The sequence below is a fragment of the Eumetopias jubatus genome, unplaced genomic scaffold (genome assembly GCF_037043125.1).
Source record: "Eumetopias jubatus isolate StellerSeaLion01/CBP00866 unplaced genomic scaffold, mEumJub1_p1.0 scaffold_3, whole genome shotgun sequence".
NCBI lineage: Eukaryota > Metazoa > Chordata > Mammalia > Carnivora > Otariidae > Eumetopias > Eumetopias jubatus.
Genome location: NW_028274809.1, coordinates 15916809 through 15929885, shown reverse-complemented (window position 1 = coordinate 15929885; position 13077 = coordinate 15916809). Strand labels below are relative to the sequence as shown.

Below are 13077 nucleotides of genomic sequence, written 5' to 3'. Positions count from 1 at the left end.
CAGAAGTACAGTTGCTGGATCATCTGGTAATTCTGTGTTTAATTTTTTGAGGAACTGCCATACTGTTTTCAGTAGCCACTGGACCATTCCACATTCCCACCAGCAAAGCTTAAGGGTCCAGTTTTCCACTTCCACCTTCCTTGCCAGGACTGTTACTTCATTTTTTTTTTTTTTTTTTTGCTAGTAGCCGTCCTGATGAGTGTGCGGTCTCCTCTCACTGAGGCTTCGATTCACATTTCAGTCCTCGTCTTTGTTGACTTGTAGGTAATGTGTAGAGCTGTGCTCCTCCTGTGACTCTACCCTTCTGATTTTCCTCTGTTAACACCGACCCCTTCTGTCATGCCCCAGGACTCTCAGTTTTGATCTGCCCAGGATCTGCTCTTTGCACTTCTCGCGCCCTTGGCCATGCCAGCTAGTCTCATGGTCGAAAATACTATCACTGTTCTGAGTTGCCTTCAGTGAAACCTGTTCCTCCTGCAGCTGAGTGGTTTTTCATTATCTCAAGCCAAACACCTTGACCCCTCTTTCTCTCTCACTCTACATAAGGCTGTACCTTCAATACAGAGTCAGATTAGGGTCCCTTCTCACTGCTTCATCCTCATTCTGGTCTGAGACCTCGTCATCTTACACCCGATCCCTGCAGAGGCTCCTAGCTAGCTAGTCTCCTTGCTCCTGCAGCAGCCAGAGTTGGCCTTTTGATGGTCGGTCAGATGATTTCACTCAGGTCAGTACAGTTCTCATAGTGGTCCCCAGGCCCTTTGGGATCTGGACCCAGTCTTCTCACCGTGTCCTCTCTGCCCTCCTCTTTCCCCATCCCGCATCCTGCTGGGCTCAGCCTGGAATGCTCTTCTCCCAGATACCCCTGTGGCTTTCTCTCCTTGTCCGCTCCTGTAACACCTGACAGGAGTTCTCCTTCCCCTCCCCTCCCCTCTCCTCCCCTCTCTTTCCCGTCCCTCCCTCCTTCCCTTCCTCCCTCCCTTCTTCTCTCCCGCTCTCCTTCCTTTCCTTTCTCCTTCCTTTCCTTTCTCCCTCCCTCTCTTCCTGCCTCCCTCCCTCCCTTCCTTCCTTTTAAAGATTTTATTAGAGAGAGCGCAGTGTGTGGGAGAGAGCACAAGCAGGGGGAGCGGCAGAGGGAGAAGCTGCCCCTCCCCCAGCAGGGAACCCTAAGTTGCTGGGCTCCATCCCAGGACCCTGGGATCATGACCTGAGCCAAAGGCAGACACTTAACCTACTGAGCCGCCCAGGCAACCCGTGACATGCATTCTTTTTTACCTTCCTAAAGCAACAGCCTTCTCCACCCCACCACCCCACCACCCCACCACCCCACCACCCCACCACCCCACCACCCCACCACCCCACCACCCCACCACCCCACCACCCCACCACCCCACCACCCCACCACCCCACCACCCCACCACCCCACCACCCCACCACCCCACCACCCCACTGTTGTTTATTTCATTGAGCCTGCGCACGTGTCTCTGTAGCTGTTCCAACCTTACGGTATTTAGTTACTTGTTCGTGGTCTGTTTTGTGTTTTGTTCATGACTGTGACTCAGTCATCCACAAGAGTAATTGGTGTGAATTCTGTGTTCAATAAATGATTGAGAAATAAACGAATGATTGAGTCCTTATTCATATGTACTTAATATGCACTTGCTTTTCTGTAGAATAGAGTTCTGAGTGTGGGTTTGTATGTGGGTTTTAAGTACTGCAAGATGGCTTAACGGACTCTGGATATTGCAGTCTTTAAGTCATTAGTAGTGGAACTATTGGATGAAAATCGGTAAGGCTTCATTTTAATTTTAATTCTAAGTTTAAGGAGAACATACTGTCTATTTGGATAAACGATCTGTGTGTTTTTCTCTTTTATAGCTTCTCTGTACAAATTCTTTTTCCTATGTGTTGCTTGATTTTTTTAAATTTATAAGCGCTCTTTGTATATTTTGTCATGTATTATTTTTTCCCCGAGTCTTGTTTTCCTTTTGATTTTCAAATTGTTTCACCAAACAAATGTTAACTCTTCAAAAAAGAATTGATAAGAAAAATTTGAAAAACATGCATGTGGAGTAGGTCTCAAACACTGTACATAAATTTACATGGTTGCTGTTTAAAAAATGAGTCTGCTATTAGAGTTTTCAATTTATAGATATTGGGGAGGTAAGGAAGGGGGATGACATGTCTGAAGAGTCTCCTGTTTAAATACTCTCTATGGTAATTCTGGATGTGATTGGTCTATGGATCACAGTTGAGCAGCACTGCTGTAAATCTGTGTTTGGAGGCATGGCAAAGCAGTAGACCGATCCAAGGAACAGAATCATGTCTAGAAACAGATCCAGTTGTGAACGAGGACTTAACTATTGAAGATGACATTTTGGTTAATCGAGAAAAGGGTGGTTTATTTAATAAGCAGTTCAGGTAGTTCATCTGAAAGCAAAAGTTAACTTTCTTCCTTACACAGTATAGAAAAATAAACTCCATATTGATTAAAGTTCTAAATGTAAAAATTATGCAAATACTAGAAAAAATATTGGAGACCATTAGTTTAACCCTGGTATGGATGAGGCCTTAACATGGACTGTAAACCTAGAAGTCGTGAAGGAAATAATGAACAGATTTAATTGTTGAGGTTTGCTTTCTGAAAGGTGATGCTCACTGTAAGATGAGGCAACATAATAGAGCACCGTGACTATTTACTGATTCTCTAGATTTTCCACAGCCCCTTCAGCAAATGCAGTTGGCCAGAGGTTTGTACTTTACCTTGTTTTAGAAAAGGGTAGAGTCTTTTAGAAGACTTTTAGAAAAATGAAATGTCGTAATTGCATGTGGCTGGTACATGTAGGCTGCATTTGGTGCTACTGAACGCTTCCCCTTGGCTCTCCCAACCCTTGGCCTCGCAGCACTGCCTTCTCGGGGTTCTGCTTTTATTGGTCTTGCCGGTGGGATTTTCCTGCTCAGTCTGGGCTTTGGTTTCCCTCCAAAGTTTTCTGTCCTTGAACTTGATTTTGGAGATTTCCTACCTTTTCTTTCTTTCTTTTTTTTAAAGATTTGATTTCTTTATTTGACAGAGAGAGCACAAGCAGGGGGAGAGGCAGAGGCAGAGGGAGAAGCAGACTCCCCGCTGAGCAGGGAGCCTGACATGGGGCTCGATCCCAGCACCCCGGAATCATGACCCGAGCCGAAGGCAGATGCTTAACCGACTGAGCCACCCAGGCACCCCTGGAGATTTCCTACCTTTTCATCCTTTCTCTGATTATGGCTCTAAAATGTGTGCTTCTAGCTCTGATCCCTCTTATTCTTCACAGCTTATATATTTGGATGACTCACAGGCATCTCACACTCCTCAGTTTCAAGACTTGTATTCATCTCCTTTCCCCAGCCGTCCCACTGTTGATCAGCTACTGCTTACATTTCTGTCTCGGTTGAAGGCACCCACACTCTTTTACCTTCTTTCACTGCAGCTCCTCTGATTCGTGCCTTTATTCTCCAGGACTTGGATACCGAAGCCCCTGCGCTCTATAAGACAGATTTTGGCTGCTGGGGAGGACTGGAGGAGTAGCTGCTGCTGCCACCGTCTGGGCAGTTGGGAGCTGGAAATCCTAGCTGTCGGCTTGGGCCCCACACCTTAGCCACCTTACTCCTAGGAGTAAAGGATTCTCTCTACTTTCTCTTATCTGATTGCCTCCCGTCTGGTTCCTGCTGCCTTTAGCATAATGTTATTTTCTAAAACACTGGGATGCGGTGTGCATTCAAATGCAAATGAAGTTTCCTCACCAGCAGTTTGACTTCAGCGCCCTGCTCTCATCTCCTCACTCCCACCCTGCTCTACTTAGTGGCCGATGGTTCCCTGATGAACACCTGCTGCTTTGGGTGCTTGTTCAGATGATGTGGTGTCAACTATTCTGAATCTCCCTTCTCCCCCCCCCCCATCCTTTTGCTAGTACTACCCTGTCTTTTTTTTTTTTTTTTAAATATTTTATTTATTTATTTGAGAGAGAGAATGAGATAGAGAGAGCATGAGAGGGGAGAGGGTCAGAGGGAGAAGCAGACTCCCCGCTGAGCAGGGAGCCCGATGTGGGACTTGATCCCGGGACTCCAGGATCATGACCTGAGCCGAAGGCAGTCGCTTAACCAACTGAGCCACCCAGGCACCCTACCCTGTCTTGATTACTATTACTTTGTACTAAGTTTTGGAATTGAGATGTATGAGCCCTCCAACTTGGTTCTTTTTCAAGATTGTTTTGGCTGTTCTTGGCTACTTTGAATTTCCATGTAAATTTCAGTATCAGCTTACAAAATTCTGTATAAAAACCAGTAGAGATTTTGGTAAGGATTGTGCTGAATCTCTACATCAATTTGGAGAACTTTGTCATTTTTTTTTTAAAGATTTTATTTATTTATTTGAGACAGAGAATGAGAGAGAGAGAGCACATGAGAGGGGGGAGGGTCAGAGGGAGAAGCAGACTCCCCGCTGAGCGGGGAGCCCGATGCGGGACTCGATCCAGGGACTCCAGGATCATGACCTGAGCCGAAGGCAGTCGCTTAACCAACTGAGCCACCCAGGCGCCCGGAGAACTTTGTCATTTTTAATGGTAGTAAGTCTTACAATCCATAAATGGGATGTTTTTCTACTTATTTAGATCTTTAATACCTTTAATGTTTTATGGTTTTCACGGTACAAATTTTACACTTCTTGTTGTCTCGTCCTAAGTAGTCTTTTTTTTCAACGGTGGACCAGACAGTGGTGGGCAGCAGAGCACCGCTTACTGAGTAACAGCAAAGTGATAGTACAAAGCTCCTTGGGAGGAGGGACCCGAGAGGGTTGCTTAAGTATTATTTCTGATAATGTTGTAAATATAATTGTTTTATTGCTAGTGTATAGAAATACAGTTGATTTTTTTGTATATTTGTCTTCCATCCTGCAACTTCTGCTGAACTGTTCTGTTTTTTTAGTGGATTCTTGGGGATTTTCTATACCGTCATCATCTTATACAGTCATCACCTGCAGATAAAAGTCTTTTTATTACAACATTATTTTTAAATTCAAAGCACAGATATATGAAATTAAATTTCAGGGAGATTACTACATGAGATTACATCATTCTCCTGAGTTATTAAAATACCTCTATTTCCCTGCGGCTCTGATGTCTTAGAAGTAGTAGGATCATTTGTTTTCATGGTGTCATTTTCCTATATAGAAACCTTCAGTGGCTCCCCATGCCCTTAATGGCACAAATCTAGATTTCCCCGGACTCTTTTTTTTTCCAAAGTACTGCATAATACATGTCAGAGAAAACAGCATGAAATGGTGAACGGAACCCGGGGATTAGTTGGGAGTCCTGACTTCTCACCAGCTGTGGATGGGCAAATTTGGAGGTAATCTTTATCTTGTAAAATTGCAACATTGGACTTAAAACAATTTTTTTAAAAAGGTTTATTTATTTATTTGACAGAGAAAGACATAGTGAGAGAGGGAATACAAGCAGGGGGAGAGGGAGAAGCAGGCTTTCTGCCGAGCTGGGAGCCTAATGTGGGGCTTGATCCCAAGACCCTGGGATCATGACCTGAGCCGAAGGCAGATGCTTAACGACTGAGCCACCCAGGTGCCCCAAAACAATTTTTTTTTAAAAGATTTTACTTTTAAGTAATCTCTACACCCATGGTGGGGCTTGAACCCACAACTCTGAGAACAAGAGTCATACGCTCTACCAACTGAGCCAGCCAGGAGCCCCTGGACTTTTAGTGTGTGTGTGTGTGTGTGTGTGTGTGTTTTTAAATGTTAATCTTATTTGTTAATTTTTAAAAAATATTTGTCAGGGAGAGAAAGAACACACAAGCAGGGGGAACGGAGGGAGAGGGAGAAGCAGGCTCGCTCGCTGCTGAGCAAGGAGCCTGATACGGGGCTCGATCCAGGATCCTGGGATCGTGACTGAGCAGACGCTTCACTGACTGAGCCACCCAAGCGTCCCCGGACTTTTAAATTTTTAAGCATATTTTCCTGTAGTTCTTTGAAGATGTTTATAATAGCTGCTTTGATGTCTTGTCTGAGTCTTGACATTTGGGCCCTCTCAAGGATGATTTCTTTTGCCAGCTTTCTCCTCCTGTGTTTGGGTCTTCCTTTATCTGCATGCCTCAATTTTTTGTTTAAACTGCACATTTAAGATCTTTTATAGCATTTCTTAGTGCTGATTCCCCCCCTCCCCATATCCCTGGCTTCTTGTGTTACTTGCTTGTCTATTTGTTTAGTGACTTGGTTGGCCTGTTTCAATGCATTTTACACACACATTACCCCCCCCCCCACCAGTGTGCATCCTTTGATGTTGCTCCTCAGTGGGCACAGGCTTGGGAACACACAGGGTTCCCTTGAAGTGCCCTCTTTAGGGGATGACAGCATGGTTTTAGTAGGACTTTGGACCATTTCTTTCTCTGATCTCCTTGTTAAACTGCTAAGTCGGCCTCTGTTGGTTCACACCCAGTAATTATTCTCCACTGATAGCTGATGGCGTTAATTGTATTCGAGCCCTCGGCCATAAATTGCCCCACAGTGTGATTCAGTTAAGTTAGATGGCCTTTGTAGGGGTTGAGGCCAGTCTTTGAGCTGCCCTGACTCTAGAAGACCTCTTATTCTTTTCTCTTTTCTCTGATTCTGTTAAACTTCTGTTTGGTCTACTCTTTTCCTTGTTACTATCATGGAACTACCAGCCTCGTCTTAATTGCTCATCGCCAAAGTCTCCATTGTTTTCCATAGTGCCACGTGGCTTGAGCTTCCCTGTTCTCTGTTCCAACTAAAGTCAGTCCACTTAGGGATTGCTGAGGGGCTGTCTGTTCTTACAGCCTGCCTTGGACTGTGTAGAACCTGCAAGCCATTGCTTCAGAGCCAGGGGCAGGGACAGCAGCTTGTCCTCTGTTCTGTGAGTGGGGTCGTGGCCTGCGGCTGTCGCCTCTGCTCTTCCCTGTTTGGAGTTTCTGTCTCTCTGCAGTTAACATTATGAGCAAGCCGAGGCAAGGACAAATGGGCCAAGTATTCTTGGCCTGCTGTGCCTACAGTAGAGTTTCCTCACATTTCTTGGCCACATGTGCCTGGAATAGAATTTCTCCAATATGGAGGTGAGGGTAGGAGATGAGAATGCTAGAAATCAAAACCCTGGATTTGGAGCTGGTTTAAATAATTAGTAGTTTGCTTCAGTCCCCCCCCCCCCCAAATATTATTTACGTACCTACCACACAAAGGCCGTCCGTTTCCTCTGTCTGGAGTGCTCAGTTTCCCCCAGATAGGCACATGGCCCACTCTCCCTCTTGTATGTCTTTGCTCAGGTATGCCTGGCCAGAGAGACTCCTGTGGACCACCCTTGTACTAGAGCGTCTCTCCGACCTTGCCCTTTCACTTTGTGTTTCCCTTTCCCAGGTTCATTTTTCCTCAGAGGATTTGCCATCACCTGGCATGCATATGTACATTTGTTCATCATCTTCTCCCAGTGAATGTGTAGGCTCCCTGAGAGAAGGAACAGAGACTGTTGTTCACTGTTGTAGTTCCTGTACTTAGAACAGGATCTAACACATAGGAGATTGTCAGTAAATCTGATGAATGCAAAGTAGAAATGGCCAGAGTTTACTGCCTTCTTGCGTCACAACTTAACCGGCCAAACTGAAAAATACCACCATAGGAAGTGAATTCTATGTTGTTCACCAACAACTAGTTCCTTGTTGCTGCCTAGAGTGAGAGAATGGAGTCCACTGGGAAAGAATGCAATGATTATTGAACAGGCTGCTGGGGCCACGAGGGAGGAGAATGGTGTATCTGCAAAGCACTTGCCATCCCTGAGGGATGAACAGGAAATTGGTACATTCTTGGTCTTGATTCTGATGTCGGTCTTCTGACTTGCTCTCTCATCACCACTGGGAAGTGTTTGTGGGCACTTGGGGTTAGGTTGGAAAAGCCACCTGTTCACAGAATGATGTAGAAACTCTCTCTGTGGTGATTTCCATTGCTGATGGTTGTAAGAGACGCACTCGACCATATTGGAGTGGACTGGACATCACTGGAGGCCAGTACCATCGGCTGCTTGATTGGGGAAAAAAACCTCATTTGCCTATCTAATATGAAGATTTTTTTCTTTACAGTTATTTTAAAATGACTTTGAACTAATATCTTTTTCCCCCCCTTCCTTCTAGATTCTGGAAATCCGTTAATTCCACTTTTTGAGCACTTATGAATAACCACGTATCTTCAAAAACATCTACCATGAAGCTAAAACAGACCATCAATCCCATTCTTTTGTATTTCATACATGTTCTAATATCACTTTATACTGTTTTAACGTACATTCCATATTATTTTTTGTTTGAGACAAGACAAGAAAAAGCAAACAAAATTAAAGCAAAGCCTGTAGATTCAAAACCTGAGTCTGCATACAGATCTATTAACAGTTTGGATGGTTTGGCTTCAGTATTATACCCTGGATGTGATACACTAGATAAAGTTTTTATGTATGCAAAAAACAAATTTAAGGACAAAAGACTGTTGGGAACACGTGAAATTTTAAATGAGGAAGATGAAGTACAGCCAAATGGAAAAATTTTTAAAAAGGTAAGGTGATCTTTAATTGCCGTTGTCTTTCTTCTGAGTAAAATGTTCTCTCAGAAATGGCAGCAAGGGACAAGGGCAGCCTGCTGCTGTCGGATGCGGCTGGTGTGGCAGGAGAAGCAGGGTGGGCAGGGGACCATGCTCTGATCTCCTGTCCTCTCCTGCAAAGGATTTGTTCTGAATTGTCACAGACCGGCCAGAATGCCCCCTGACCCGAGTTGTCTGCCACGGCTTGGAATAAAATGTCTAGTGCAGTTTTGGGTCTGAAACCGTATTCCTGGTGGTCCCACAAGCACCTGTGTGTGCTTGAGATGGTTCTGGGTTTTGAGATGGGAGGCCTGCTGTTCCTGATTTTATCATAGGTTCCATTGGGTGCTTAATATCTTGGTATTTTGGTAGTGGCAGTTGCATAGTTTTTTAAGAATTTCTCTTCACCATTATATATCAGTTGCCATTGTTGATTTGAAACAGGGGATAAGACATCCTTAGAGGCAGTATAAAATAGTGGTTAAGAACCTAGATTCCAGATCCAGACTACAGGTTTGGATCTCAGCTTTGCTACCTACTAGTTAGCTGTGTGACTTTGGAAAAGTAATTTAACAAATTTGCCTCAGTTTCTTTATCTGTAAGATGAAGATAATGATTACTGCTGATATTTACATTAGCATTTCTTATGAGCCAGGCTGTTTTAAGTTCTTTACATGTACCAACTTACTTAAGACTTAAATAACGCTATGACTTTGTCTTATCATTGTTATTTTGCAGATAACGGCCCAGAGGCACCAGATAGGTTAACTTAGGCAAGGACATTCCAGCTAGAAGTAGTAAAGCCAGGCCTAGACCTGAGGTTGTCTTGCTCCATACACAAACACACACATTCTCTCTCTCTCTCTCTCTCTCTCTCTCTCTCTCTCTCTCTTTCTTTCTCTTTCTCTCTCACACACACACACGTAGAACAGCTGTGGTGTCTCGTGTAAATGCTCTAGTTTTTGTCTTGGGAATTGGGTGGGCAAAATTATATGAGTGACTACAAAGACATGGGGTAGTGTAACGTTATGAAGGATAGTGAGTATAGAAATGGCACGAAAATGCTGTTTTTGAACTTGGATTCATGACTCTTAGAAGCCGTTTTCTAAGCTCCAGTAGGTAGAAATTGAAGATTAAATTTTTTAGAGGCAGTAAGATGATCAGTAATCATCTTTGATAATTTGTCAGGTTATAGTTTATTACGTGTGTAGGCAAAGTTGTTTTTGTCTTTCCTTTTTCCAACTACATCCTGACTCCAGCCACCTTTTTTCTTTTAGTCACGAAGGAACTCTCAAGTCTCAGAGGAATGTTCAAATAATCACACCATGGAATGAAATACTCAGAGCTTCTCCTGTGACTGCAGGACCAGGGGGGTGTTATTTAACTTAATGGCCCATTGATTTTGGCACTCATACACACAAATTCCAGAGTCATTTTCTTTCAAACGTAAAGGAAATGGCAAGCAAGTTAACGCCAGTAACTCCTAGAAATTAAAAACACATTATTCTAATTGTAGACGACAAAATCTGTAAGTGTCCATCCCCTTTATATAGAGTGATCTTGTATCTTGTTCTGCCTGAAACTGTCCTTGTTTATCTTGCTTTGCCTGTCACATAAACAGTGCCTCCTTACAGTCTTAAAAGTGGCTTGGGGAAATGATATGGTCCTTCGACTTTTAAGGCATATTCTCTGTTTCTTTTGATGACTAGTTTTGCCTCACTTGAATCAACTTTTTTCTGTTAACTTAAGGTCTGTCTGGAGAGTTAATAGCACATTTATTGAAATTGAAGTCATGTAGTTAAGCATGTTTGTTTACTCTTCTCTAACCTATAGATTACAGCTTGCAAAACATTATGTCATAATGGTGTCTGAGTTTTTGTGATATATATTTGCTCCTTTTTAGGGTATACCATCCTTGATTTCATCTTTGAGGGATCTGGTAGTTATAAAAGATACCAAAAACACTACACTTTTTGAGTGCGAAAGTTTTCCACTCGTATGCCTCCTCTTAAAAACATTCATTTTTGTTTCTTGGTCTAATGCTATTTGAATTCAAAGATTGGGTTCCCTTGTTTTTAATCTCAGCATATATAACAGAAATCCTCTGTTAGCAGGAGGTGTTTCTCCAGAATTGCATGTTACAGGCTTTTTATGGGACTGGCACTATTTCTCAGTCCTCATTCAGCACTTAGAGCAACAAAGTAGCTTCCAAGTATATAAAAAGGAGATCAGTATGGTAAATATGAAATTCCTTCTTAATTCAGTTTATCAGTGTAATTAGGACAAAATCCTCGAGCTTTCACAGTTGTTCCTTAAATGTGGCCAGATAACACAATGTACACACGGAAAGTGTTTTTCCCTGTTGTGTGGTTGCATATGTGGCCTTTTCCTTCCTGTCCTGCCTGCCCATGGTGGCTTTGTTGTAGTCATTGTTTATTCAACAAGGAAATATGTGAACTCAAATAGGAAAGTTAGAAGGTGAAAAAACTCTTTAGCCTTTTCTGTCTACAGGATCTCACTCTCCGTCTTTCTCCTGTTGACATTGGCCTTCAAATTGGCATTTGTGATTCATCAGACTTTTGAGGAAGTCTTTACAGAATAGGTTATATTCTGATATAGAAAATATTATATTCTTCCTATTTGAAATTAGGCTCATTGGGAAAGTAAAAGTTTTAGTTTCCTGTATAGTAAATGAAGCACGTTTTCGGTCAGCCTTATGCAAGAAGAGGGTGACTTGAGTTTCTGTTGGTCTGTGTTGCTGTGGTAGCTGTGGTTTGCATACTGGGCAGTGGGTACCTCAGCTGGGTGTTAGAAACAACTAGGCTCCCCCCCCCCCCCCTTTTAGTTTCTTGTTTATACCCACTGTATTGCGGCAGGAGCATCATCTGCTCTGATACAAGAGTAAAAAGGGGACATTGCACAACTGGTGCTTAGGTAAGAGTGGAGTTGCCTGGGCTGGTGTGGCTTCCTCTGAGTGCTTACTAACTGGTGCGCACGCGCGTTTCCCATGAATGTATCGTCATTAATAGTTTCCATATTTGAAAATAACCTTAAATTAAAAAAGCCAGCTGGTGGTGTAGCAGTATCTACAAATTTCCTTCCTTCCTGTTTTGGGGGCTAGGCTTAGGGATTAACCCCAGAAAGTATCTGATAATGGTTGAATCAAAGATACCCAGACCTTCAGGCCACCTTCCTCACCTGCCTCGTAACACCCCGTCTCCTTTCTGTGGTGCGGTTGGAGCCTTGTGATTTAGTGCTTAGATTCCAGAATGAGTCTGCCCGGATTCATATTCTAGTCCTGTCACTTACTTACGCTGTGTGATTTTTGAGCACGTTCTGCTGACTCTCTCGATGCCTCAGTATTCTCATTTGTACAGTAGGGTTACTAAGAGTAACACTGTCTAGAGTTACGAGAAAATCTCATAAGCTACTGCTGCAGCGTGCTTAGCACAGAGTGAACTTGGCAAAGCTTAGCCACCCTCCTCTTCAAGATCACCACCAGCCATCCAGACCTGTTGAAGATTTTCACTCCCTGGCTCCCTCACGGTACATTCCAATAATCTTCATTTGTAGAGAGAAAGGTTCAGTGAAGCCGGGTGTACTTTGTCAAAGAAGGCAGGGAAGTGTGTAATTGGAAGTATTTCTGTTCTGAGTGGGTAAAGGAAAAGAAAAGTCCTGGACTTGCACTGGTTAACTTCAGCTACCTGAAAACTTGATTTTTACTTGATTGTCTCTTTCTTCAGGGTCCTGAATGGTGAAGTATTTGTGTGCTTTTATTTTACAGAATGTTCTGTATGTTATCTTTGTTTTATTTTTATAGTTTATCTTCTGAGATAAGAGGCCCTCATCATTAGCATCATCAAAGCATCTAATTTCATCTGTTCCTGAACAAAGTAAATGATTAAGTTCCTCTGTTCTGGGCAGTGGTGGTCTGAGTGATTAACATTGATGTTTACCCATGTGTTTGTCACACCTGTCCTAGAATAAAAATACAGCCAGTTAAATGTGTGAGACATGAAAGCGACCATAGGGCCAATCTTAACTCTCCTGCTACCTCTACAAATGAGGAAGCTGCTCAAAGGCTTCACAGTCATCATTTCCGTAGCCACACTAGTCATTCCCTTGCCTGACTCAGAGTCGGGAAAATTGAACATACTTGTGTCTCATGGGTCATGGGTGAGAATATTTAAGAGGTGGTAGGCAAAGGATGTGTGCACTGGAATGGAGACAGAAGAAAAGTAGCTCTAGAGGTTAAATGATTAGGTGGATGTGGATTTTTTTTTTCTTTCCCCCAAGCAGTCTTAAAAAAATGAGGCTCCTGGAGCAGAAAGGGATTAGAAGACTCAAGGCCCAAAGTGAATTGAAATTGTGTTTAATTACACTGTTCATTCCACACATATAGCAAATAATTGCTGAATGCCGACTATATGCCAGGTGCTTTGTTCTAGGCACTAGGGAGACAGTAA

At 43.2% G+C, this 13077-nt stretch overlaps 1 protein-coding gene across 9 annotated transcripts in view; it reads left to right on the top strand.

Moving 5' to 3' along the window:
- ACSL3 (acyl-CoA synthetase long chain family member 3) overlaps window positions 1-13077 on the top strand; it is a 73722-nt gene that overhangs the window by 38536 nt on the left and 22109 nt on the right. For 5 of the 9 annotated variants that reach the window (XM_028105102.2, XM_028105097.2, XM_088021539.1 and 2 more), the window contains one exon: window positions 8173-8587. In XM_028105102.2, coding sequence (XP_027960903.1) covers window positions 8210-8587 — 378 coding nt within the window. In that variant the 5' untranslated portion in view covers window positions 8173-8209. Of the gene's footprint in view, window positions 1-7711; window positions 7841-8022; window positions 8046-8172; window positions 8588-12487; window positions 12505-13077 lie in introns of those variants that run through there. The other 4 variants (XM_028105101.2, XM_028105103.2, XM_028105104.2 and 1 more) reach the window with 4 other exon arrangements.